General features: G+C 39.9%; 1 protein-coding gene across 1 annotated transcript in view; it reads right to left on the reverse strand.

The window, feature by feature from the left end:
• Positions 1-3,678: 3,678 nt before the first annotated feature.
• FAM47E (family with sequence similarity 47 member E) overlaps positions 3,679-26,098 on the reverse strand; it is a 32,852-nt gene continuing 10,432 nt past the window's right edge. The window contains 6 exon segments of the mRNA XM_058433704.1: positions 3,679-4,059; positions 7,099-7,176; positions 9,193-9,348; positions 16,470-16,670; positions 19,424-19,577; positions 24,385-24,524. Of these exon segments, the coding sequence (XP_058289687.1) occupies positions 3,982-4,059; positions 7,099-7,176; positions 9,193-9,348; positions 16,470-16,670; positions 19,424-19,577; positions 24,385-24,524 (807 nt within the window). The 3' untranslated portion in view covers positions 3,679-3,981.

Below are 26,098 nucleotides of genomic sequence, written 5' to 3' on the forward strand. Positions count from 1 at the left end.
AATCTACCATCAAATAATACTATAAACAACTCTACTCAAACTAGAAAATCTAGAAGAAATGAATAAATACCTGGACACATACACCCTCCCAAGACTAAACCAGGAAGAAGTTGAATCCCTGAATAGACCAATAACAAGTTCTGAAATTGAGGCAGTAATTAACAGCCTACCAACCAAAAAAGGCCCATCGATGCAAAAATCCTTAGTAAAATACTGGCAACCCGAATCCAGCAGCACATCAAAAAGCTTATCCACCGCAATCAAGTCGGCTTCATCCCTGGGATGCAAGGCTGGTTCAACATGCACAAATCAATAAACATAATCCATCACATAAACAGAACAAATGACAGAAACCATATGATTATCATAATAGATGCAGAAAAGGCCCTCAATAAAATTCAACACCCCTTCATGATAAAAACTCTCAATAAACTAGGTACTGATGGAACAAAATAATAAGAGCTATTTAGGACAAGCACATAGCCAATATCATACTGAATAGGCAAGAGCTGGAGGCATTCCCTTTGAAAACTGGCACAAAACAAAGATATCCTCTCTCACCACTCCTATTCAACATAGTATTGGAAGTTCTGGCCAGGGCAATCAGGCAAAAGAAATAAATAAATATTCAAATAGGAAGCAAGGAAGTCAAATTTTCTCTGTTTGCAGACAACATGATTGTATATTTAGAAAACCCCATCGCCTCAGCCCCCAAATCTCCTTAAACTGATAAGCAACTTCAGCAAAGTCTCAGGATACAAAATCAATGTACAAAAATCACAAGCATTCCTATACACCAATAATAGACAAGCAGAGAGCCAAATCATGAGTGAACTCCCATTCACAATTGCTACAAAGAGAATAAAACACCTAGGAATACAACTTACAAGGGACATGAAGGACCTCTTCAGGGAGAACTACAAACCACTGCTCAAGGAAATAAGAGAGGACACAAACAAATGGAAAAACATTCCATGCTCATGGAGAGGAAGAATCAGTATTGTGAAAATGGCCGTACTGTCCAAAGCAATTTATAGATTCAATGCTATTCCCATCAAGTTATAATTGATTTTCTTCATAGAACTAGAAAAAGCTACTTTAAATTTCATATGGAACCAAAAAAGAGCCCATATAGCCAAGACAATCTTAAGCAAAAAGAACAAAGCTGGAGGGATCATGCTACCTGACTTCAAACTATACTTCAAGGCTACAGTAAACAAAACAGCGTGATACTGGTACCAAAAAGATAGATAGACCAATGGAATAGGACAGAGGCCTCAGATATAATACCACACATCTACAACCACCTGATCTTTGACAAACCTGACAAAAACAAGCAATGGGGAAAGGATTCCCTATTTAATAAATGGTGCTAGGAAAATGTGTTAGCCATATGCAGAAAACATAAACTGGACCTCTTCTTTACCCCTTATACAAAAATTAACTCAAGATGGATTAAAGACTTAAACATAAAATCTAAAACCATAAAAACTCTAGAAGAAAACCTAGGCAACACCATTCAGGACATAGGCATGGGCTAAGACTTCATGACTAAAACACCAAAAGCAATTGCAACAAAAGCCAAAATTGACAAATGGGGTCTAATTAAACTAAAGAGCTTCTGCTCAGCAAAGGAAACTGTCATCAGCATGAACAGGTAACCTACAGAATGGGAGAAAATTTTTGCAATCTATCCATCTGACAAAGGCCTAATATCCAGAATCTACAAGGAACTTAAATTTACAAAATAAAACACAAACAGCCCCATCAAAAAGTGGGTATAGGATATGATCAGACACTTCTCAAAAGAAAACATTTATGTGGCCAACAAACATATGAAAAAAAGCTCATCATCACTGGTCATTAGAGAAATGCAAATCAAAACCACAATGAGATACCATCTCATGCCAGTTAGAATGGCGATCATTAAAAAGTCTGGAAACAACAGATGCTGGAGAGGATGTGGAGAAATAGGAATGCTTTTACACTGTTGATGGGAGTGTAAATTAGTTCAACCATTGTGGAAGACAGTGTGGTGATTCCTCAGGGATCTAGAACCAGAAGTTTCATTTGACCCAGCCATCCCATTACTGGGTATATACCCAAAGGATTATAAATCATTCTAGCACACGTATGTTTATTGAAACACTATTTACAATAGCAAAGACTTGGAACCAACCCAAATGCCCATCAATGATAGACTGGATTAAAGAAAATGTGGCACATATACTACACAGCCATAAAAAAGAATGAGTTCATATCCTTTGCAGGGACATGGATGAAGCTGGAAACCATCATCCTCAGCAAACTAACACAGGAACAGAAAACCAAACACCACATGTTCTCACTCATAAGTGGGAGTTGAACAATGAGAACACACGGACACAGGGAGGGGAACATCATACACTGGGGCCTGCTGGAGGGTGGAGGGCAAGAGGAGGGAGGGCATTAGGACAAATACCTAATGCATGCAGGGCTTAAAACCTAGATGACAGGTTGATAGGTGCAGCAAACCACCATGACACATGTATACCTATGTAACAAACCTGAACATTCTGCACATGTATCCCAGAACTTAAAGTAAAAGTTAAAAAAAAGATACTCTGTGGACAGAATATGTTTTTAATAAATAATTTCCTTTCAATAAATCCTTTTTTGATTAAATTATTCCCCATATGTTTCATAGAAAGAAATCTAGGATACATTCCAATGAGCAAAGAGCAGTTATTGCTGACTCTATAGGAAGAATTAGTATTTTCTATGTTCTTTTTGCTAGTCTATGTTTTCTGATTTTCCTAATATGAGCATTAACTTTTTTTTAGAGACAGGATCTCACTCTGTCACCTAGGCTGAAGGGCACTGGCATGATTATAGCTCACTGCAGCCTTGAACTACTAGATTCAAGCCATCCTCCTGACTTGACCTCCCAAAGCACTGGGATTACAGGAGTGAGTGGTCACACCCAGACAGTATTAACATTTTAAAATAAAATATAATTTTTAAAAGGTAATTAAAATACATGTCATCTTGAGTTTCCATTAAACCTTCTGACCTATGACCTTATGTTATAGATACACATTTATTATCAACACTAACATTCCTGTCTTAGTCCATTTGTGTTGCTACAAAGGAATACCTGAAGCTGGGTAATTTTTAAGAAAAGAAATTTATTTGGCTCATAGCTCTACAGGGTGTACAAGAAGCATGGTGCCAGCATCTGCTTCTGGTGAGGGCTTCAGGATTCTTCCACTCGTGGCACAAGGCAAAGGGGAGCTAGCATGTGCAGACATCACATGGTGAGAGAACAAGCAAGAGAGAGGAGGAGGAGCCAGGCTCTTTACAACAACCAGTTCTCACAGGAACTAAGAGTGAGAATTCACTCACTCCTGTGAGAATGGCACCAAGCCATTCATGAGGGATCCACCCCCATGACTCAAACATCTCAAACCAGCCCCCACCTCCAACACTGGGGATCAAGCTGCAACATAAGATTTAGCGGGGCCAAACAGACCATATCCACCCATGGCAATGCTGACAAAAGGAAAAAATATCTCAGTAAATTTAATTCAAAATGAAAGAAAATAATATGTAAAGGAAGAGGAAAGGAGGTACTCATTCAATACCAGGGGAAAAACCTGGGAAAAAGGCAATAGAGTAATTCTGTTTTTATTTATGCCTTTATTTATTTTTACAAATAGTTGATATACCTATATAATATTCACGTGCTACAAAAATACGAGATTACATGTGAATATTGATCTCATGGGTGATAAAGTATACAAAATGTTGATTAACTGAAGCAGAAATCCATTGAGAAATGTTTATAACCATCAGGTATTACATTTGCAGATGTTGCCAAGTCAAAGTTGAACGTCCACAGTGGGACACTCATCATAAATTCTGTTTGATCTTTAAAAGGAGACAGAGAAACAGCCAAGTATGTAGTAATAAAATCTGCCTAATCATTCTCCTACGATTCTTCTATGCTTGAGTTCGTTTTATAGGAGTCTTATTACATGCACGTTTACATTCCTTCCTGATATACATATTCTCAAGGAACTAAAAAATAATGAGAGCACTTTCATTAGATTGACAAACAAAACTTGTACAGTACAGTCCTCCCCACAACCACTACCATACCTAACTCAAAATTTCACACTCTAATATATATCCCTACACTATGCAAAATCACGTTAATAATCTGACCATGATAGATGTTGGTCTTTGGAAGGTAGTCACACAGTATCAGAAACACTCAGATGGAATTCACACTTGTTCTGTGCCCAAGTCTGGCCCAGCCCAGCTCAACATAGCCTTGTGCTGCCCATCCCTGCTACTAAGGCTTGGGATCCATCTGTGCAGCAGAGGGAATGAGGCTGTAGGTGATGCATCAAGTAGATAATCCAGCAGCAGATACTGGAATGTGTAGGTAAGTGCATATGTTCACATAACATATGTGAATGTACACAGGAGGTTAAAAAAAAGAATGAATGTTCACATATAGGTTTAAGTAAATAACTGTGTATACACACACACATATACACACACATATATTTATATACTCTGTGTGTGTATGTGCATATATATCTTATTCCCTGTGATAGAGTCCCTTCTCTCTTTCAGTAGAAATCTTATTGATAAAATAAGAATATGGGATGTAAGAATAAAGGGACAAAATATTGTAGGGTTTTGAGTGACAGGTGTTCTCAGAGGACTCTGTTGTGACTAGGGGCATCATTTCTCTAGTCAATGTGACTGAAAAGAGGATAGCCAGATGTAGGGAGACCCCCTGAAACTATTGCTATGGAATAAAAGATGAAATGCTCCTGATTATTGTAAATACAAAATTGCATGCAGGATTGTGTAAAGACAACGCCAGGTTGGACTGCCAGAACGAGCCAACAGCGCGTGATGTGCTTCCCCCTGCAGAAAGCCTATGAATGGACGTGCAGTCAGGGAGGTTTCACATCACCAAGATTCCTATCCCAGAAAAGCAGATGTTCATAGCTCTGGGAATGGAATGCGACCCTTGTGGAGAGCCTATAAACGGACGCATCAGGAGCGCCTGTCCATATGGATAAGATAGGCTATAAATGCCCTCATCTTGCCATGGCTCTTCTAGGCCTCTTTAGGGTTAAGGCATACTCCCTTCTGAGAATTTTTGGTCTAACCGGTTGTCCAGCTTCACGTCCTGTTTCTGTGGATTGTTTGTAACCAGCTTTTGTGGCAGTTGTTACTGCTGATTAATATCTTGCTAATCATAGGTTATGGAAAGATTGTGTTTCTGTTTTAAGGCCCTGTTAGAAATTACTGACGCACACACTATATTGTAAATTCTTATCTCTGTATACTGTACTTCTACATAAAAATGTACTGTACTTCTACATACAAATGTTATGTTAAAGAATTACTTCATCCCCATGTGACCATCTCACCTCACAATCAAATGACCCTAAATCCCTCACTAACTTACCCCTGCCCTCACTAAACTTAATAATAAATGCTGGTATATCCAGTGCCTTGTTGGCACCGTGGGTCCAGAAGGCAGTGACACCCCTGGACCCAGCTTTCACTATCTTGTGTGTGTCTATTATTTCTCAACCTGCCGATCCACCTGGGAACAAAGAGAGAGCCCTACTGTATTGCGGGCTGCTGGCCAGATCCCATGATAGCCAGTGTGTCCGGCATGCTTCCTTTTGCCCAAAACTGAACTAAATGTTCATTGACAGTATGGATTAAATCAATAGGGGACACATCAAAATGAAAAAAATAAGTGTGTTTCGCCACTAAAAATGTTAAGATACAAAAATGAGCCACAATAATATCAACAGCAAATAAGGATTTATATATACACACACATATGCCACAGAAGTACATCTTTACATATCTAATATCGACATGTAGACACATAATTATGTAATATTAAAGCTATATATGCATATTTTATATATTATATATGTAAATATAGTTATGCAAACCTTATATACAGATTAGGCAGTTATTTGTATAAGTATATTAAATATATCTAGCAGACCTAGTATTGATGTTCAAAGCTAAAGGAGTTCCTCCAAACCAGTTCTATAATGAAGTTTCCCAATCTCAAATCTCCATCTCATGCTCTAGACTTGCCTGATGTAACTTTGAAACCAGTCTGATTCTGAACTTGATCCTACATTTATTTGCTAGCAGTATCAGCTATTGTTAGTTCTATCACTCTTGGAAAAACAGAAATCAAATCTCCCATTTCCAGGAACTTCTGACCAACTCAGTTGCACTGTCCCCTAAAGACCCCAAGGTACATGCACACAGAGGACAGTAGACAAATGCTTGACATTATCAGCTATGACTTCAGCCCCAGATGCCTATCTTGTCTCCTGCTGCAGTGACAGGACTGATCTGGGCACGCTGCTCGAGGCAGCAGGCCCTCCCGCTCCATGTTCCCTTCTGCCAACCTCCCACCCCACCCCTGTTACAAGTGATTGTCCAAAGGGGGACCACATTGTGTGGAGATGCTGGGGCCAGCTTTACAAGTTAGTGCGGGGAAACCAGGAGGCAGAAATGAAGAAAGGAAAAAAAGACAGAAGACACCGGCCAGGCCCCCCAGGAAGTGAACTTTTGCCTTAGCCTGTTTCCACTTGAGGCAGAGCTAATAGTGCAATGATAAAATTGCAAATCCCAACACTATTTTGTCCTAACCCAAGCCACAGCTCTTTGTCCTTAGACCATGATGTAAAGGAGACTTGAAAACATCCTAGAGAATTCAGGGTGTTGAGTAACAGTTGGAATTTGCAAGGCCCATGCCCTGCACATAGACCTGCTATTGAGGCCAAATCCAAGGAAGATGAATCAAAGATCAGCAGGGAAATCATATCTCTGACAGTAGCAGAAACCAAATAGGCAGAATAAAAAGGGCAAAATGCTATATCCTATCTCTGAGTCCCCGTCTGGGGAAAAGCGTGCCCTTTCTTCCAGGGGCCTGTCTTGGTATGTGCCTGTAAGAGAACTATTTGGGTTTGTCAGGGTCATAACCTCTTCCCATCAACAACTGTGAGCCATGAAGCCCCTCAGCAGGGCCTTCTGAAAGGACCCTTTACTCACACGTGGCATCCTGTAGCCCCTGCTTAGAATGAAATCCTTAAAGGCAACTGTTCCGTGAAGGTCTGCAAGTAACTCCTCCTAAAAGAGTACCCACATTTAAAGAAAGGTGTCAGCCATCAGAAGCTTGATTTCATATTTGTTCTCATTAAAAGCATTTAGCTCTTTATAAAGTATCTCATTTTAACCCACATCCTTCTTGTTTTTGAATATGTGTGTAATGTTCATGAGTTGATGAATATGAAGGCTTTTAAAGACATCCAGCTTTCTCTCCTTCCCCTACCCTTTTCCTTATCCCCATATTAAGGATGGGCAACACATTTTAGCAATTAGACAATTATTGACCTATGATGTCTGGAATCTAACCTAGTTAAGATTAACAGTATGTCCACAAATCATAGATCTTAACTTCAAAGGACATGACAATCAAAACATCTGCAATATTTATGCATCTTTTTAGTTTTTCTTTACATTTATTTTAATTTAAAAATTGGATGCATAAGTTTACATAATTGCAATTCAGTACTTTAAGACCATTTCACCTTCCAAACCAAATCTATCAAGAATAGTCAAAACTCATGAGTTCCCAGAAAGACAGTCATGTTGTCATAGTTACCGTCTCTTACCAGTACCCCATAGTGCCTGTGTCTTGTAAACTGGGGTGCCACAGCCTAGTGGTACCACCTATAGTCGATAAGGTAAATCATTCCTCAGGTATTAAAAAGGTGTGATTTATAAAAATTATTGTAGAACAATTCCATTGTTACGAATCCTCTCTGTGTCTAAACTGCCTGATAAACAATCTTTTACATATGAGTTATATCAATTATATTTAAGTAATGCTACTTTATTAGCTCACTGTAACCATTTTGCAAACATCTTTATAGCATTTATCATCAAAATGAAATATGTTTTGTAAAACTTTTGAAGTATTTAAGAATTAGTCATTAAGAATATGTTTTTAAAAAGAGAACTCTAGACACCTTAAAGCAAAAGTTTGTAGCTATTTTTCTTTTTAAATATTTAATTTGAGAAAATGATGTTACCTTTTATAATAAAAGTGCAACTGGAATAGCTTCATGTTATATATTAAATTCACATAAACTTAGGCTTTCCAAAAACCATACTAAGAAATTCTGCCAAACATTATTTACATAATTTTGAGACTTATATAAACACGGGGTGCTCATAAATTTGTATCATACCTCACACCTGAAAATAAGAATTTATATTCAGTACTGGAAAAGATTAAAATGACCATCCTTCCTGTCTTAGCTTTCCAATCTGAAGAAGACAATTGATGAGTGATTACTAAAGAATAGTAAGTCTAATTCGTATTGTATTTTACTTTCTCAAAGTGTTTTCACATCTGTTATCTAGGAGAAGTTTGGGGTCTGTTGAAAAAGAGAAGAGGTTTGCAAATATCCTCATTAGAGTACTATGCAAGTGTTGCATCAATATTTCCAAATTTCCAGGGCCATAATGAGTATCTTCTTTCCATTAGCTACTTTTACACAAGAAATGAGCAGGCAGAGTTTATCTGTAGTAAAATTAGGGCACATCCTTGTTGCGAGTGTTTGTTGCTTTGCAATATCAAACAGTGCTTAACCTTTGTCCCTTTCCTCTCAGACAGGTCCTGCAACTCGAATGAATTGCCTGAAACAAATTTCCTGGTTGAAATTTTGAATTTTTTGACATTCACCCATAGCTGACAGGAAACAAGCTTCACATTTTGTTACCCAAAGATAACTCATGACATCACATCTATTCTGGGCACTGAGGTGGTCCTACCAAGTCACACCACCCTTTGAACAATTATCCTTGGAATAAATTGTTCCAAGAATGGTGGAATAGCATGAGTAGCTGTCCAATCTTTAGAGATGTCATGTCTACCACAAAGCCAGGAGATTCCAAGTTTTGCTTATTACACATTCTCCATAACATTACTTAGCTTTCTCCTTGCTGAATTCAATATGCAAGGTGGAGGGCTTTCTGGAGCCTTTGTATTAGACCACAGAGTCTGGTTCAGTATGAGGGTGGCAGATGCACTGTGATCATCTTAAGCTCAGATGATCAAATCTCAGTATAAATATATACCTGTTCCTGCAGCTCCTTTTTAAAATTCTCCTCTTGAGCTTTATGTGAGACCTCAGGATCAACCAGAGGCTCGTCTGCTCTTTGCTTTTTCCACAACTTGGGGTTCAAATACCATGCTCCATACCTCATCTTCACCCACTTTGGCTTATAAGGATTCTATGGAGAGTAACATAAGTCCCAGTGCCATTGATTTTTTGTTTGTCATTTCAAACATCTAAAGCTTAGCTTAGGAGAGCAGGATCATTACTTTGGAATTTAGGTTGGTTCTTGCCAAAGTATTTTGTGAAGTTTCAGCATGCTTTGATTTTACAAAGTAAACATTAAAGTTCATGATTTAAAAAATAATGCAGTGGTTAATAACATGGCCTTTGGATTTTGACAGACCAGGGTTCAAATCCAGCTTTCCCCAACTTAGCAGGTGGAGTCCATGACCAAGTTACATAAATTCTTCATCTGTAAAATGGAGATAACAATAGTATACATCCCCACAGGGCTGTTGTGAAGATTAAAGGAGAGAATGTACGTAAAGCAGCTAGGAATCACACAAAAATCACATATTTCCCCCTAGGGTAAAGACCTTGAACAATACTCAGTCAACCAAAATAGTAAGTTATTAGACAGTATGAGCCCAGCACGGTGCTCAGCCTTGCACATGCTACAATATTTTTTTTTATCAAACTGCTAACACCAAGCTTTTGCCTTTTTTTTTTCTTTTTTTTTTTTTTTTTTTTTTTTTTTTTTTTTTTTTTTTTTTTGAGATGGAGTCTTGCTCTGTCACCCAGGCTGGAGTGCAGTGAGTGGCGCAATCTCAGCTCACTGCAAGCTCCGCCTCGTGGGTTCACACCATTCTCCTGCCTCAGCCTCCCAAGTAGCTGGGACTACAGGCACCCACCACCATGCCCGGCTAATTTTTTTGTATTTTTAGTAGAGACGGGGTTTCACTGTGTTAGCCAGGATGGTCTCGATCTCCTGACCTCGTGATCCGCCCGCCTCGGCCTCCCAAAGTGCTGAGATTACAGGCCTGAGCCACTGTGCCCAGCCAAGCTCTTGCCTTTTTAACTGGAAGAGAGAAAGAGGAAGATGAACATATCTCATTCCCTTCTTTCCCTGATTCCTCAGTAGCACATCAAGGACGTTAGGAGAACCTCTTGTTGGTTCATAGACTGATACTGTGAAACCCACACTGTCTCATCACAAAAGGGAGTCTAACTCTTGGGTGTCAGAAACATGAAACCACAAAGATCCTGTCCCTGTCTCCTCTCATGCACCTTTAAACTATGTGGCGGAATGTGTGGGGCATTCTAGAGTCAAGCCAGATATGCTCTAAGACAGAGAGAATGGGACAGAGGAGACAGGAGGGAAATCTCTTCCAGAGCTGGATTGATTCAGCATTGCCATCTCTCCGTTCCGAGCATACAGACGGCCTTGCTATTTCCAGAGCATCCCTGTCATGCTTCTGCCTCAGTGCCTCTACACACACTGTTCCCTCTACTGTAATGTTTTTCCCCAAGACACACACATGGCTTGCTCTTTTACCTATTTGATGTCATCTTTTCAGTGGCATCTTCCCTGGCCATCCAATTTAAAAAATGGTAACCCGGGGCCGGGCGCAGCACTTTGGGAGGCCGAGGTGGGCGGATCACCTGAGGTCGGGAATTCGAGATCAGCCTGGTGAAACCCTGTCTCTACTAAATATACAAAATTACCTGGGCATGGTGCCGCGTGCCTGTAGTCCCAGCTACTCGGGAGGCTGAGGCAGGAGAATTGCTTGAACCTGGGAGGCGGAGGTTGCAGTAAGCTGGGATCATGCCACTGCACTCCAGCCTGGGCGACAGAGTGAGACGCTGTCTCCCAAAAAAAAAAAAAAAAAAAAAAAAGGTAACCGCCTCCCAACACTCTTTGCCTTCTTTCTCTGCTTCACTTTTCTTAATGACCCTCATCGCCATTTCTATGCTATACATTTTCTGATAGTTTGTCTGTCTCTCTTCTCGTTCTCTAAAATATAAGCTTCAGAAATTATTCCCAGCTACATCTCCCTAGCATCTAGAAAAATACTTAGGACCTAATGGGTGCTTAATAAGTATTTGTTGAATGCAAGTCAGGTCTCCTAACTTTGGCACTATTGACATTTGGTACTGGAGAACTATTTGTATGTAGGGGAGGGGTGTGTGTGTGTGTGTGTGTGTGTGTGTGTGTCTGTCTGTCTGTCCCATGCATCATAGGATGTTTAGCAGCATTCCTGGCTTCTACCCACTAGATTCTAATAGCATCCCCCAAGTGGTGACAACCAAAAATGTCATCTCTAAATATTGCCAAATATCCCTGAGGTGGGGGAAGTGGGGCAAATTGCCCTCAGATGCGAACCACTGAAATGAAACGGGGAAGGAAAGAGATTGGGGAAGAAAAGGGAGAAGGAGAGGAATGGAATCTACATTACTGCCACACTGAAGAACTTGAATTCTGGAATATGTCATGTTGGGTAACTGGTGATCTTTCCAGACTCAAGATAAACATAATTCCTTCTGTGACACCTCCGTAAACATGCCCTCACCCGGTGCTTGATGGAATTGATTACCTCTTCCTATGTCCTGCACAAACCATGACATCATTTTGCTATAGTTAATCATTTACCTGTTGACCCCACTAGGCTGTAATCTCCATAAGTGCAGGAAACAGTCCTCCATTTTTGCTTCATTTGTTCCCAGCACTTTTGGACACATAGTGGTCAGTGCTCAAAAACCTACTGCTGTTTTTGAATAAATGCATACACAAATTGATGAATTAATATAGAGGGCAAAGAAAGATATATAAAATAGAGGCACAGATTGCTGTGAGAGATTAGAAGTAAGAACAAATTAATGTCAACCAAGCAACCTAGAAAAGCTCCATGGAAAAATCAGCATATTTCCTGTGTCTAAAGGAAGATAGAACCGATGGACATGGAGAGGAGGGGCACTCCAGGCAGCGAGAATACTATGAGCAAGGCTAAGGTGGCAGGAAAGCTCATACACCAAAGACCACAGTTTAGCAGGCCTGAGGGTATGTGGAGTCAGAAAATAAAGACAGGGACGCCCAGAAAATAAAGACAGGGACTTCCAGAATAGGGACTAGATTTACCCTGCCACCTTCAACAATCAAAAAACAAGAAAAAATACATAAATTAATACTATGCAAGACACAAAACATCGGGTAACCAAGGATAGTGATCCTTGAGAGACAAACAAGATAAGCCCCACAACTGCCCTAGCTCACTGCCTTCAGGGAGAGCCCAGGAGGAGCCCAATGGACTCTCTGAATTGAGATGACAGGACGGAGAGTCCAGACAGATCAAGGCAGAGAAAGTTTGCAGCACAGAGTATCAGAAAAGAAAGCTGCACAGAGAGAGAACTCCAGGAGATTTCAGAGGGTACCCCTTTGTGCATGTGTGGGAGGAAACTACCCATGGTCAGGGAAAGAACCAAAAGGAAAAGAGGGCAAAGTGTCCAGCACTTACACAGGGCCAGGAACACTGCCTTCTTCCTCCTGGAAAACCTAAAGATCCACAGGACACTAGGCAGAACACACAGAACGGTCTTGCCTCAATAGTAGGGAATAATTACCCCACATTACTTTGGTCTTTCCCAACAAATTTTTTTTTTAATAGAGACAAAGTCTCACTCTGTTACCCAGACTGGAGTACAGTGGCGCAATCATAGGTCACTATAGCCTTGAACTCCTAGGCTTAAGCAATCCTCCTGCCTCAGCCTCCCAAGTAGCTGGGACTATAGGTACATGCCACCACACCCAGCTAATTTCTTTTCTAAATTTTTTTTTGTAGAGACTGAGGTCTCGCTATGTTGCCCGAACTGATCTTGAACTTCTGGCTTCAAGTGATACTTCTGCCTTGGCCTCCCCAAATGCTAGGATTATAGGCATAAGCCACCATACCCAACCCCAAAAGGATCAAAAGCAAAACTCAAAAGGATCAAACTTCCAAGTAACTTGGTTGCATCCCAGAACAAAGTTCAAGAATATTTATAGGAATACAAATAGTCAACACCCAGTAAGATAAAGTTAACACTGCCTAGCATCCATCAAAGATTACCAGCCACACAGAGACTCAGGAAAGTGTGACCCATAATGAGGAGACAAATCACCTAGTGGAAACTGACACAGAACTGATGCAGATGTTAGAATCAGTAAACAATGCCATCATAACAATTGTTGTAACTATGTTTTTTATGCACAAAAGGTGAAGTTGAGACATGGAAGATATAAATTAAAAAGACCTAAGTTAGCTTTTAGAGATAAAAATTATAACATAGGAGATTCTAAAAAAAATACTAGATGGGATTAACAGATTAGACATTGCAGAAAAAAATAGAGAATTTAAAGACATAGCCATAGAAACACAAAAAGAAAAGAGAATTTAAAAAGCTGACCAGAGCAGTGGTGACCTGTAAAACAACTTCAAGCGGCCTATTTACAGGTAATTAGAGTTCTGGGAAGGGATTGAAAAACAACAACAAAAAAAAGTTTAAAGAAATATAGTCCAAAATTTTCCAAAATTAATGAAAACTATAAGCCCACAAATCCAAGAGGCTCAAAAAGCCACAAGTACATGAAACATGAAGAAAGATACACCAAGGTTTATGATAATCAAAATGCTCAAAACCAGTGACAAAGAGAAAACATTAAAAGCATCCAAGGAAAAAGCACATACCAAAAAAAAAAAAAAAAAGATAAGGATGATGTAAGATTTCCCCTAGAAACAGTACAACCAAGAAGACAGGAAGGCAATACCTTTAGTGAAATTTTTAAAACTGTGAATTAACTTTGAACTAGAATTCTTTTCCCACAAAATACAAAATTCCCCCTTATCCATGTTTTTGCTCTCTGCATTTTCATTTACCTGTGGTCAACCATGGTCTGAAGTATTAAATGGAAAAGTCTAGAAATAAACAACTCATAATTATTAAATCTTGCGCCATTCTCAGTAGCATGATGAAATCTCAAGCCATCCTTGTTCCATTCCTCCAGGGATATGATCATCTCTTTGTCCAGAGTATCCACGCTGTACACACTACCCACCCTTAGTCACTGAGTAACCGCCTGTTATCATATCAAAAAACACAGTATATATAGGAGTTAGTACTATCCAAAGTTTCAGCATCCACCGGAGGATCTTGGAACATAACCCCTATGGATAACAGATGACAGGCGACTACTGAATCTTTTTAAATGAGGCAGAACAAGTTGTCTTCAGACATACCAAAGCTGAAAGAATTCATCACCAGCAGATCCACACTGGAAGAAATGTTAAAAGAGGTCTTCTACATTTATGCAGCCAAAAAACACATGAAAAAATGCTCATCATCACTGGCCATCAGAGAAATGCAAATCAAAACCACAGTGAGATAGCATCTCGCACCAGTTAGAATGACCATCATTCAAAAGTCAGGAAACAACAGGTGCTGGAGAGGATGTGGAGAAATAGGAACACTTTTACACTGTTGGTGGGACTGTAAACTAGTTCAACCATTGTGGAAGTCAGTGTGGCGATTCCTCAGGGATCTAGAACTAGAAATACCATTTGATCCAGCCATCCCATTACTGGGTATATACCCAAAGGACTATAAATCATGCTGCCATAAAGACACATGCACATGTATGTTTATTGTGGCACTATTCACAATAGCAAAGACTTGGAACCAACCCAAATGTCCAACAACGATAGACTGGATTAAGAAAATGTGGCACGTATACACCATGCAATACTATGCAGCCATAAAAAATGATGAGTTCATATCCTTTGTAGGGACATGGATGAAACTGGAAAACATCATTCTCAGTAAACTATCGCAAGGACAAAAAACCAAACACCGCATGTTCTCACTCATAGGTGGGAATTGAACAATGAGAACTCATGGACACAGGAAGGGGAACATCACACTCCGGGGACTGTTGTGGGGTGGGGGGAGGGGGAGGGACAGCATTAGGAGATATACCTAATGCTAAATGACGAGTTAATGGGTGCAGCAAAACAACATGGCACATGGATACATATGTAACAAACCTGCACATTGTGCACATGTACCCTAAAACCTAAAGTATAATAATAAAAAAAAGAGAAAAAAAACAAAAAACAGGTCTTCTAGTCAGCAGAAAAAAGATATTATGTGGAAATATATTTTCAACTTTTGTATAGTGACCCTCCATTTGCCAGTCAAAAGCTCAACTTTGGCAATAACTTCCATGGTTTTATAAAGCAGTGTTTGCATAACTATTTCTAAATACAGGGAATTGAGCAATTTTATTCAGCCCAGAATCAGGACAAGCAGTGGTTCAGGCCTCAGGTGTGATGGACATAATTTGCCTGTCTAATACCATTTTGCATTTTACCTTTTAAAAAGATGAAAGGAGAATGGAAAAATAAAAGTGCTGATATTCATGATGAAATGCATATTTTTCATAAACCTTATGCAATGGAGTCAAGGATAGAAACATAATGTGTGTCAAAATAGGTTGGCAAATGTGTTCAACTGTAAAGGACGAAATTAATATGTCCCAAATATTGAAGTATAATAAAGATTATGTGTAAAAGGCAGAAGACAATTAGAGATAAAATATTGTTTTTCATTTTCAGGGAAGGGCTCTCCCCTCCAACTTAGGCACTTAAATCTGTTGTTGACTCACATAACTTGACTTGTGTATATATATTTGCAGTGACACACTGTGTAGAAAAGTATATGGTACTTTAGGGGCCCACAGTACTTCCCTTTGGAACATGGCATGTTATTTCTCCTTCATGTTACCTTGTTCTTCCATCTTTACAGAAACTTGGTGCTGAGGAAGCTTGCTAATCATTAGGCAAGCATGTGGTCAAGAATGATGGTTTGTGGTCAATAAGACTCCAGCAAAAATTCAAGAATTCTTTGGACATAATATTAACAGCATTCACAATAATTAATTGCAGCATTTTGCTCTTGCAATAACAACCATTCATGTATATTTCTACTGACTTTTAGTATTTCAACATATAAAACACCTAACAAATTATCTCTGAAAATGACTATTCAGGTATTAAAAATAATCCCAAATGACATGCCTCATTTGTATAACTGACTTTGTTATAGGTATTAAACATGCATTTATTTAACAAATATTAATCAAGAAAAAAATTCCAGAATTCTACTTTAAAAAACCAGTACCCATGACACACCAGAATTCAAGAACTTTAAGACTTCAATACAACTTAATTTTCTTTGATTTTCGGTCTGGTCCCCTTCTGCAATTACCTGTGGTTTCTGTAGTTTCCTCTCATAGCCTAGTTTCTGGAAGAACTCTGGCTCCTGCAGTTTACTGAGCCCCACACTATGCTTTAGCTCCAGAGGAACCTGATTTAGCTTCATCGTGTGGAGCGCATCATGGCTTGGTTTGGTCTCATAGTCAATGTCAAACTGTTTCAAGATGAACTCTTCATCGATGTCCGAAATTCCCTGGAAGAATATCACATTGCATGAATTGAGGGCAATCGGTGAAATGCTCTTTGCTTTCTTCTTTAATCTAAGGGAGGTAGTTGGCCATTGCTGAGGAAAGAGGTAGTTTGGGGAGAAGTAGAAAATGCTCAGTCAGCATTCATTGAAGACAAGAAGTGTTTGGGGTTTGGAGGGCTTTGTCATTAAGAGACAGCTTAGGACTTTGCAAGAAGCAGTGAGGGAAATCATGAGCCTGAGGGAAATTCAGTTTGATCCATAGCAAACTTCTCCAGCACTTTATAGTGGTGGCATCTCTAGAAGTATTTTCCAGACTTGTGCAGATATGGCAGTGTTTTCTCTGCCACTCTGTATAAGGGAAGCTGCCAGGTTCACAGCTCCTGCTGAAGGAGGCGGTTTTAGTCAGCCACATTCTGTACACAGAACAACCTTCACCATTTCCTTCCCTCAGCTACAGCTGGTGGGAGTAGAGATGGGCACATTAAGAGCAGCTAATCTGTATGCTGAGCGTTTACCTATGATATGGCTCAAGGCTAAAAGATCTTAGACTCAATAGAATCTCACACTGGAGAACAGAAACTGGAAAACACAGAGAGAATGAAGTCGCCAGCAGCTGGCATTGTGGTTGGAGTAAAATTTATAGACAGGAGTCATGAAACAGAGTCAGGGACATAAAGGGACAAGTACAGGCAAGATGAGGCTAAAGTAATAATGAAGCAGAAATAAAGCAAGCAGAATCAATGAGGTGAAAAATAAATAAACAGCATGGAAGGAAAAGCACAAGCTAGTGCTGTGAAGAAAGTCCCACAGGGTGATGAGACAGGGACCCAGCTTGTGGGATGTCAGTAAAGATGGGAGCTTGGTCACAGGGTCTGAAACTAAAGGCAGTTACCAGAGAAGCTAAACTTTTATTCTAAGGTTCCTTAAGTTTCCTGCCTTGAGACAGGAATCGCCTCCAGCAGCAGGAATGGGAGAAGTGGACGCTGGAAATCAGGCAATCCAATGTGAACAGATTACGGACAAGCAGTGGTTTGGATACTAGGCATAGTGGTGTCTTCTGCTTCGTCCAGCATCCCCACTCCAATCACCCTCTGAGGAGTCTCTGTCCCTCACTCTCACTCTGTTGCAGCTGGGCTGGACACCCCAACTCTTGGCTTCAGGGTTAGGTGTGTGTCATGCCCTAGCCAATAAGCATATTCCATCTCCTTAATCATAATGGTTAATTCAAGCAAAAGCATGTGCCCCAAGTTAGTCCAGTGAGAGTAATCCCTGGACTTTTCCCTAATGGAAAAGCATTGCTGTCTTCACACTTAGGTTGCTCGCTGGTAGGATTTAAGCTTGGAAATTTTAGTGGCTACTTTTGCCATTTCTTGGGGAAATATTGATTGAGAATGAAGTCCAAGTTGCACAGCCAAGAGATAGGAATAACATCTAAAAATATTTCAGCACCTGGATCCAGCTGTGCCTGAAGTTCCTACTATATCTGGATGCTTCCCTTTTCTCTCTTAAACCAATCTGAATTATACTTAAGTCACTTGCCAATGAAGTAAGTAGCTTGATGTTTAAAAGTACTAAAAAAATACACTTACTAAAAGTAACACTCAAAAGATGGGGTGGGGGCATGGAATGCAAATCCTAAAGACCTTAAATCCAAGAAAAGCATCAGGTATTTAGACAACTACAGAGACTCAGGAACAGGAATAGGCAACTATATAGGTTCTTGGAAGAAGCACAAGGGAAGACCTTGATAACTGAGTCAAAAGTCTCTTTATGTCAGATTTTTTTTTTTTTTTTTTTTGGAGACAGGGTCTTGCTTTGTTGCCCATGCTGGAGCGCAGTGGCGTGATGACAGCTCACTGCAGCCTCAATTTCCCAGGCTCAAGCAATCCTCCCACTTCAGCCTCCTGCATGGGAGGGGCACACCATCATGCCCAGCTAGTTTTTATTTATTTATTTTTTTTTTTTTTTTTAAGATGGAGTCTCTCCCTGTCACCCAGGCTGGAGTACAGTGGCATAATCTCCACTCACTGCAACCTCTGCCTCTGGGTTCAGGCAATTATCCTGCCTCAGCCCCCTGAGTAGCTGGGATTACAGGTGCGTGCCACCACACCCGGCTAATTTTTTTATATTTTTAGTAGAGACAGGGCTTCACCATGTTGGTCAGGCTGATCTCGAACTCCTGACCTCGTGATCCGCCCACCTTGGCCTCCCAAAGTGCTAGGATTACAGGCATGAGCCACTTTACCTGGCCTAATTTTTACAAAAATATAAGAGACAAGGTTTTGCCATATTGCCCAGGCTGCTCTTGAACTCCTGAGCTCAAGCAATCCATCCACTTCCGTCTCCCAAAGTGCTGGGATTACAGGCATGAGCCACCGCACCTGGCATGTTGGAACATTTTTGTGTGACGATTATAATCAAGGAGTACCTGCCAGAGTACTTCTAGATAAATCTGAGAAAAATGAGTTGAAGGAGTGAAAGAGAGAAAAGAAAGTCCTGACATTAAAATGGAAAATAAAAATATAAAACAACTGCAATGATGTGAGATGTAAACATAAACATTCAAATTAGCCACAAGTTTGCAAACTTTCCAGAAATTTCATCTACCAGAAATATTTCTATTTATACATGATAGAAGAAAATGATTCCTTTATGACTATGAGGATTTGACTTAGATTTTATCCAATACTGTTTTTTAATAAAAGCAACTTTGAGCTCGACATTTAAAATAGGTTTAAGTATTACCACTAACTTACAAAAGTAGTAAGCCAGTTGCAGAAGTCACGAACTGCTTTGTATACATTTTCATGAAGACCAGGACGAGGACCATTTTCATGGAGCAAATCCATTTTATGTGGCTTTTCTTCATAAAGCCATTGGCCTGCATTTGACACAGAAGTCTTCTTGGAACTAAAGATAGTAAGATCATTAAAGAATTACAATATGAGACACAATAAATCCAAATGGATTTCAAACAGTTTTGGAGGCAAAAGGAAATCATAAAGCAAGTATTTCTAAAAGTCTCTTGCAAGCTCACATACAAATTATATTTTAATTTTTCAAAGAGCACATTCTCATTACCAATATCATAAAGACAAGTATATCATGATTAGTTATAATAATTAAAACTTATGTAGCATTTTACCATTATAAGTTGATTTTTTTTAATTTTGAGTACCATTTATTAAAACATGTACTGGGTAAAAGCCCAAATTACTGTGCTTGAAGTCTACCAAAGCCTCAGGCAACCTTGACAAGTAGGAGTCATCCTTGACTTCTCTATCATTCTTAAAATCCAGCTCAGTTAAAGTCTGGCAGATTGTAACTGTCTCCTTCTCTGGACTGCTGCAAAATGCTAGTGTCTCTGCATCATCAACTCCTATGGCTCCCCCAGTCTCCAACCCCCAATCCATTCCCTACACTGCAGCCCAAGCAGTCATTTCAAAATGTAACTCTGGACATATCAAATGCGGCCACCCTTCATCACCATCAATAGCTTCTTTATAAAAATTGAGATATAGTTCATCCACCATGAAATTCATAAAATTTACCACTTCAAAAGTGTATGAGAGTACCCTTTATATATTCACAAAGTTGTGCAACCACCACCACTATCTTATTCCAGAACATTTTTATTACCCGGAAAGAAACCCCGTAGCCATTAATAATCACTCACCATTTCCCCACTTCCCTCTCTCCTGGCAACAACTAACCTACTTTTCTGTCTCTGTAGATTTGCCTATTCTGGATATTTCATCTGAATGGAACCATGCAATATGCAGTCTTTTGTGTCTGGCTTCTCTTAATTAGCATAATGTTTTCAAGGCTCATCCATGTTGTAGCATGTATTAGTAGTTTATTCCTTTTTATGGCCAATATTCCATTGTCTACATAGACCACTTTTTGTTTATCCATTCACAAACATATCCAGGTGATGGACATTTGGGCTGTTGCCACTTTATGCCTGTTAAGGACAATGCTGCTATGGATATTCATGAACAAGCTTTTGTGTTCAATAGCCTCTTGCTATTCCTCCAATAAAGACTTCAATCTTGACACAACCTCCAAGGCTCTGCATGGCCTGGCCCTCCAGGTTCTTTGGGACCCACCACCCTTTTTTACTCTCTGAGCTCCACCCAATGTGGCCTTCTCTCAGTTCTGTGAATTCATGCTGCTCCCTCCAGCCATTGGGCCTTTGCTTGAGCTGGTGCATCTGACTGCAATGCTGTCACCATTTCCTTATCCCTTTCATATCTCAACATACATGTGCCTTCCTCAGGGAGGCATCTCCACAAGCTGTCCCCTGAACCTACTCTTTATTCACAGCCCCTGTACCTTTTATTCATAACACTCATATTAATTTATCCATCCATTCATTCAACAAATACTCAGTAAGCACCAACTATGTGCCAGGCATTAGAATTGAACTGTAAATAAAGTTAAGCCCTGTCCTCATAGAGTATACAATTGAATAGGAGAGATACATAGAAAACAAACATACGCCGGGTGATTATAAGTGATATAGAGAAAGTAAAATAGGACAGGAGGGATGGAGAGTGATGGTAGGGAGCATTTTATTTATACAAAGAAGTTGTCTCTATTAAAGTGATATTTGATCAAAGACCCAAAAGAAGAAAGGAGTCAAACCATGTAAATGTCAAGTCATGCAGATAACAGACAGAAAAGAATGGCATGTGCAAAGGCCTGAGCTGGGAGTGGCCTGAGCAAAGAACACAAAGTCCCGTGGAGAGGAGTAATTAAAGAGTAGAATAGCAGAGGATGAGGCTTGAGAGACGACAGGGACCTAATCATATAGTACTTTGAAGGCAGTTGTAAGGACTTTGGATTTTACTCCGAAAAATAAGCAATTGGAGAATCTCAAGCACTGGAATGACACGACTTGACTTACATTTTTAAAAAGATTATGTCAGCTACTGTGTGACAAATAGACTTGAGAGAGGGGAGCTTGGGTGGAGGCCATGAGACCAGTTAGTAAGCTATTGCAACGATCCAGGCAAGAGGTGATGGAATCTTGGAATAGACTGGCAGTAGTGGAGAAGGTGAGATTCTGGATACATTTCGAAAGTAAAGCCATTACCATTTGCTGGCAGATTGCAACTATTGTTACAGAAAAAAACTGGAAAGATGGGGTTCCTATTTACTGAACTGGGGAAGGCAGAAGGAGGAATAAGTTTGGGAGAGAAAACAAGAGTTCAGTTTTGGGTTTGTCTAGTCTGAGATGCCAATTATACATCCAAGGACAAATACTGAATTAACCATATATAGATGGACCAGAGGATGTCACTTGGTTGTGAGTAAATGTGCTGAAAAGATGTCAAAGACCAAAGTACTTCAAGGCTAAAAGGTAAAGAGCGGCCAGTAAAAGATGACTACAGAGAGGTCCATGAAAAACGGATGTTCCAGAAGCCAAGTAAAGAAAGTGTTATGAGAAAGAGGACATGATCAATTACATCAGTTGCTACTATGTACACATCAAATATGGTGATCCCTGAGAGCTGATTTAGTAACACAGAGGTCAATGGTGACCTTGACTAAGGTCAGGTTCAGTGGAGCGGTGTAGATAAGAGCCTGATTGCTGTTCGCAGAGAAAAAGACTAAGTGAGTATGAATGCCTCTTTCAAAAAATTTTGCTCTAAAGGAAAGGACAGATTATCTGGTGAGGGGGAGTTGGTGTCGTTTGCATCCTGCCAGCACCTGGATGTGTTCATCAACCTGGAGGTTCATCAAATATATGTGTTAAACAATTTTTAATCTCCAGCCACGCCCCCTCTCTGTCCCCTCTGAGAGGTCACACTGAGTGGGACTAAACATTCTAACCCTCTAATCACTTGGTCTTTCTGGTGACCAGCCACATTCTAAGACAATCTAGGGGCCCCAACCTGAACGCCTCATTAGCATAAACTCACCAGTGACTAAAAGGGGCTCCTTATGAATAATAAAAAGCATTCCTGTCACTCAAGAAATCCCAAGGGTTTTAGGAGCCCTGTGTCAGTAACTGGGGACAAAGACCAAATATATTTATTATATCACAGATCCCTACATATAACACTCCTCTTGCTCCCCCACCCAAGTTCTGAGCAACTTGAAAAATAATACAGAGAGCAAAGACAATAGCCAAAATATCCCCTTCACTGCTAACAGCAGCCATGATAGACGACATGGCTTTAGGTCCAAGAGGACTTGCTAACTGACACCCAGAAATTGGCAGACCCTTCCACCCAGTCCCCTGCAGGGCTGGACCAGGACAGTCCTCCCCTCTAGAATGCGGAAGCAAGGAGAAATTGTGCTTCCCATGGGCCATCTTGCTCCTCATGGAAGAAAGGCAGAACTGAGACAAGCATGCCCAGTTACCCTTCCTACATTTACCAGGAGGTGGACTGAAGAGCCAGAAATGTCCTAAGAGTAGAGTTCCTCTCACCTTGTGTCTTACCCTAAAAAACATATATAATGTAATGCAGTAGATTCTCTCTAAATCCACCTCCATGTAGGTAATGTGTGTGACCAACAAAGCTCTACGTGGCTCCCACCAAACACACTGACCACAGTCCACACCCCTCTAAGTGTCTGGGTACTGTGGATAGGCTGCTCTCTGGTTCACCATACTCTTCAGCACCCATCAGTGAGGTCTTTAATTTCAAAAGTCAAACGTAGGCCCGGCCCAGTGGCTCATGTCTGTATCTCCACACTTTGGAAGGCAGAGGTGGGCAGATCACTTGAGGCCAGAAGTTCAAGACTAGGCTGGCCAACATGGCGAAACTTCGTCTCTACCAAAAATACAAAGATTAGCCAGGTGTGGCGGTGGGCACCTATGGTCCCAGTTACTTGGAAAGCTGAGGCATAAAAATCGCTGGAACCCAGGAGGTAGAGGTTGCAGTGAGCCAAGATTGTGCCATTGCTCTCCAGCCTGGGCGACAGAGCGAAACTCTGTCTCAAAAACAAACAAAAAAACATGTGTATCTCAAATCTATTTGTGTCCAGTATACGTATCACTGCATTTATGTTATTTAATTAAATACAATATTGACTGGGGAATCAAGAATGTGTTACAAAAGGGACGTGCTTTCGTTAAGCTTAATGCTTTGAGAAGGATCAATGAAGGTAGTATTACAGGTATTATTTATGCAAAAAAGATGGGTGGAAACTCCAAGCAGTAGACCCATACTCAGAAAAAAGGCTTAGGTCAGGCATGGTGGTACATACCTGAAGTCCCAGCTGCTCAGGAGGCTGAGGCAGGAGGATCATTTGAGTCCAGAACTCAAGGCTGCAGTGAGTTGTGATCTCTTCACTGCCTTCCAGCCTTAACATTTCTTGGGGCACAAAGGATGATACCCCAAAAGTATGGTGCTTTGGCATGCTGAGCACTTTTGAATTAAAGGAAATTGGAAAGCCTTAGAAGCTGCCTCAAACTCAAGGATTTTCTAACCTTCACTGTTTCTACCCCTCAAGCATAGGGAGGGACTATCTCTGGAATTTCCTTATAGACACCTGTGTCTGCGTCGTTGCGGGATAAATCACATCCGTTGAAGAAATAAGCACTATTTAGAGCGGTACCTAGGACTCCTTTCCCTCTTCCTTGGGAACTTAGTTACATTTGCTTCATTAGAAATATTCTAAAGATGAAAAGCTTTAAGAAGGTAATTCCTAGAATGTTTCATCAGATGACAGCAATGATCGAAGGGTTAAGAACAATACTCACGGTCCCAGGTAGACTTGGGTAGAACGCTTTTTTAAAAGCTTTGTGGGTTCCTTCATTCCTTTCCTGGTGTCCTGACAATAAGCCCATGTGTCCTCCAGCTTCCGGTCAGGATCGAGCACTTCCAGCACCTTTAATAAGAGCTGCAAACAGAAAATAGTCTTAGAGGAAAAGAAAAACGTGCTGAAGAAGGGAGTCCCCATTCTACAACAAAACAGACCAACTTGCCCTTCACTTTTCCTTTTCAGTCCATCAGTGCTGTTCACCAACTTCTGTGCCAAGTATTATGCTGGGTGCTGTGGATAGATTTGGACCATATCCCAAAAGACATAATCCCAATTGTTAAAATCCTGAAAGATCATAATCCCTAAAGTCTAAAATCCTCAAAATCACAATCCCCAAAATTAAAATCCCAAAACTATAATTCTGAAAAAAAATTGTAAAAAAAAGTATTTTAAAGGCACTTAAATTTTTAAATGGAGATTTATTTGAGAAAGTAAAAATGAGAGAACACTTCATCAGCCATTTTACACAATGAATTAGGCAATAAAAATATATTTATTTTTGCAAGCATAAACAGTCAGGTATACTAGCAAAAGTCAATGGGTATAATATGAGCAGGGAAACCATATTCATAAAGAAATAGCTCAAAAAGTGGTATGTATAAATGCATACCATGATATTTGGCAATTGTGTGCACTCTGCTTTATAATTTCAGTTATCTGAAACACTGATGTACAACCTAAGCCTTTTGACGAAATCAATCAAAAAGCATGATGGGGCCAGGCACAGTGCTTAAGGCATATAATCTCAGTGCTTTGGGAAACTTATGCAGGAAGATGGCATGAGGCCAGGAGTTTGAGACCAGCCTGGGCAACATAGCAAGACCTCTGTCTCTATTAAAAAATTTTTTTTAAATTAGCCAGGCGTGGTGGTGCGCTCCTGTAGTCCTAGATACTTGGAGGCTAAGGTGAGAGGATCCCTTGAGCCCAGGAGTTTGAGGTAACAGTGAACTATAATTGCACCACTACACTCCAACTTAGGCGACAGAATGAGAACCTGTCTCAAAAAAACAAACAAAAAACAATAATGATGGGACACCACTCTATGTGCAGTTACCCAAAGAACCAAGATATCAAGAAATGTTATCTTTCACAAATACAGATGAACAAAAAAGGACATCTCTTCATTCATTGATGAAGTTTCAATATTTTTATGTAAATCGACAATGCTTACACACAAAGTTAGTGTTGTGACAACGCATTTTCATGAAGTCAAATTTGCAAAAAAATGCAAGAAATGAATTAGAGCTCTATAAAAGTCTTTACACAATGTATATCTCCAGCATTAGAAATGATGCAAAGATGAGACACATAACATAGTGAATTGTAAAAAATAGCATTTACAATTTAAAATAGTGTGGGGGGCACTAAAAAAAAGCTAAGAAGAAAATTCAACATGTTAAAAAATGTATAAGAGAGATAGATTATGGGCAATTACACAGAGGTATTCCATAAGAACTGGCGGACATTTATGATCGTTAACTATATTTTGAAGTCTTGCATCATAGTAAATAGTTGCTTTTTTTCTTTTAGGGCTCTCCTTAGAGAATACGTTCATATTCATTTTCTACATGCACTGCTCTTTTTAAAATTCTTCTGTGATTCAATATACACTCACATGAATATTCCCTATTACATTTTCCCCTCTTCTGTGC

Source organism: Hylobates moloch, unplaced genomic scaffold (assembly GCF_009828535.3).
Source record: "Hylobates moloch isolate HMO894 unplaced genomic scaffold, HMol_V3 SCAFFOLD_2, whole genome shotgun sequence".
In the NCBI taxonomy this organism is placed as follows: Eukaryota; Metazoa; Chordata; class Mammalia; order Primates; family Hylobatidae; genus Hylobates; species Hylobates moloch.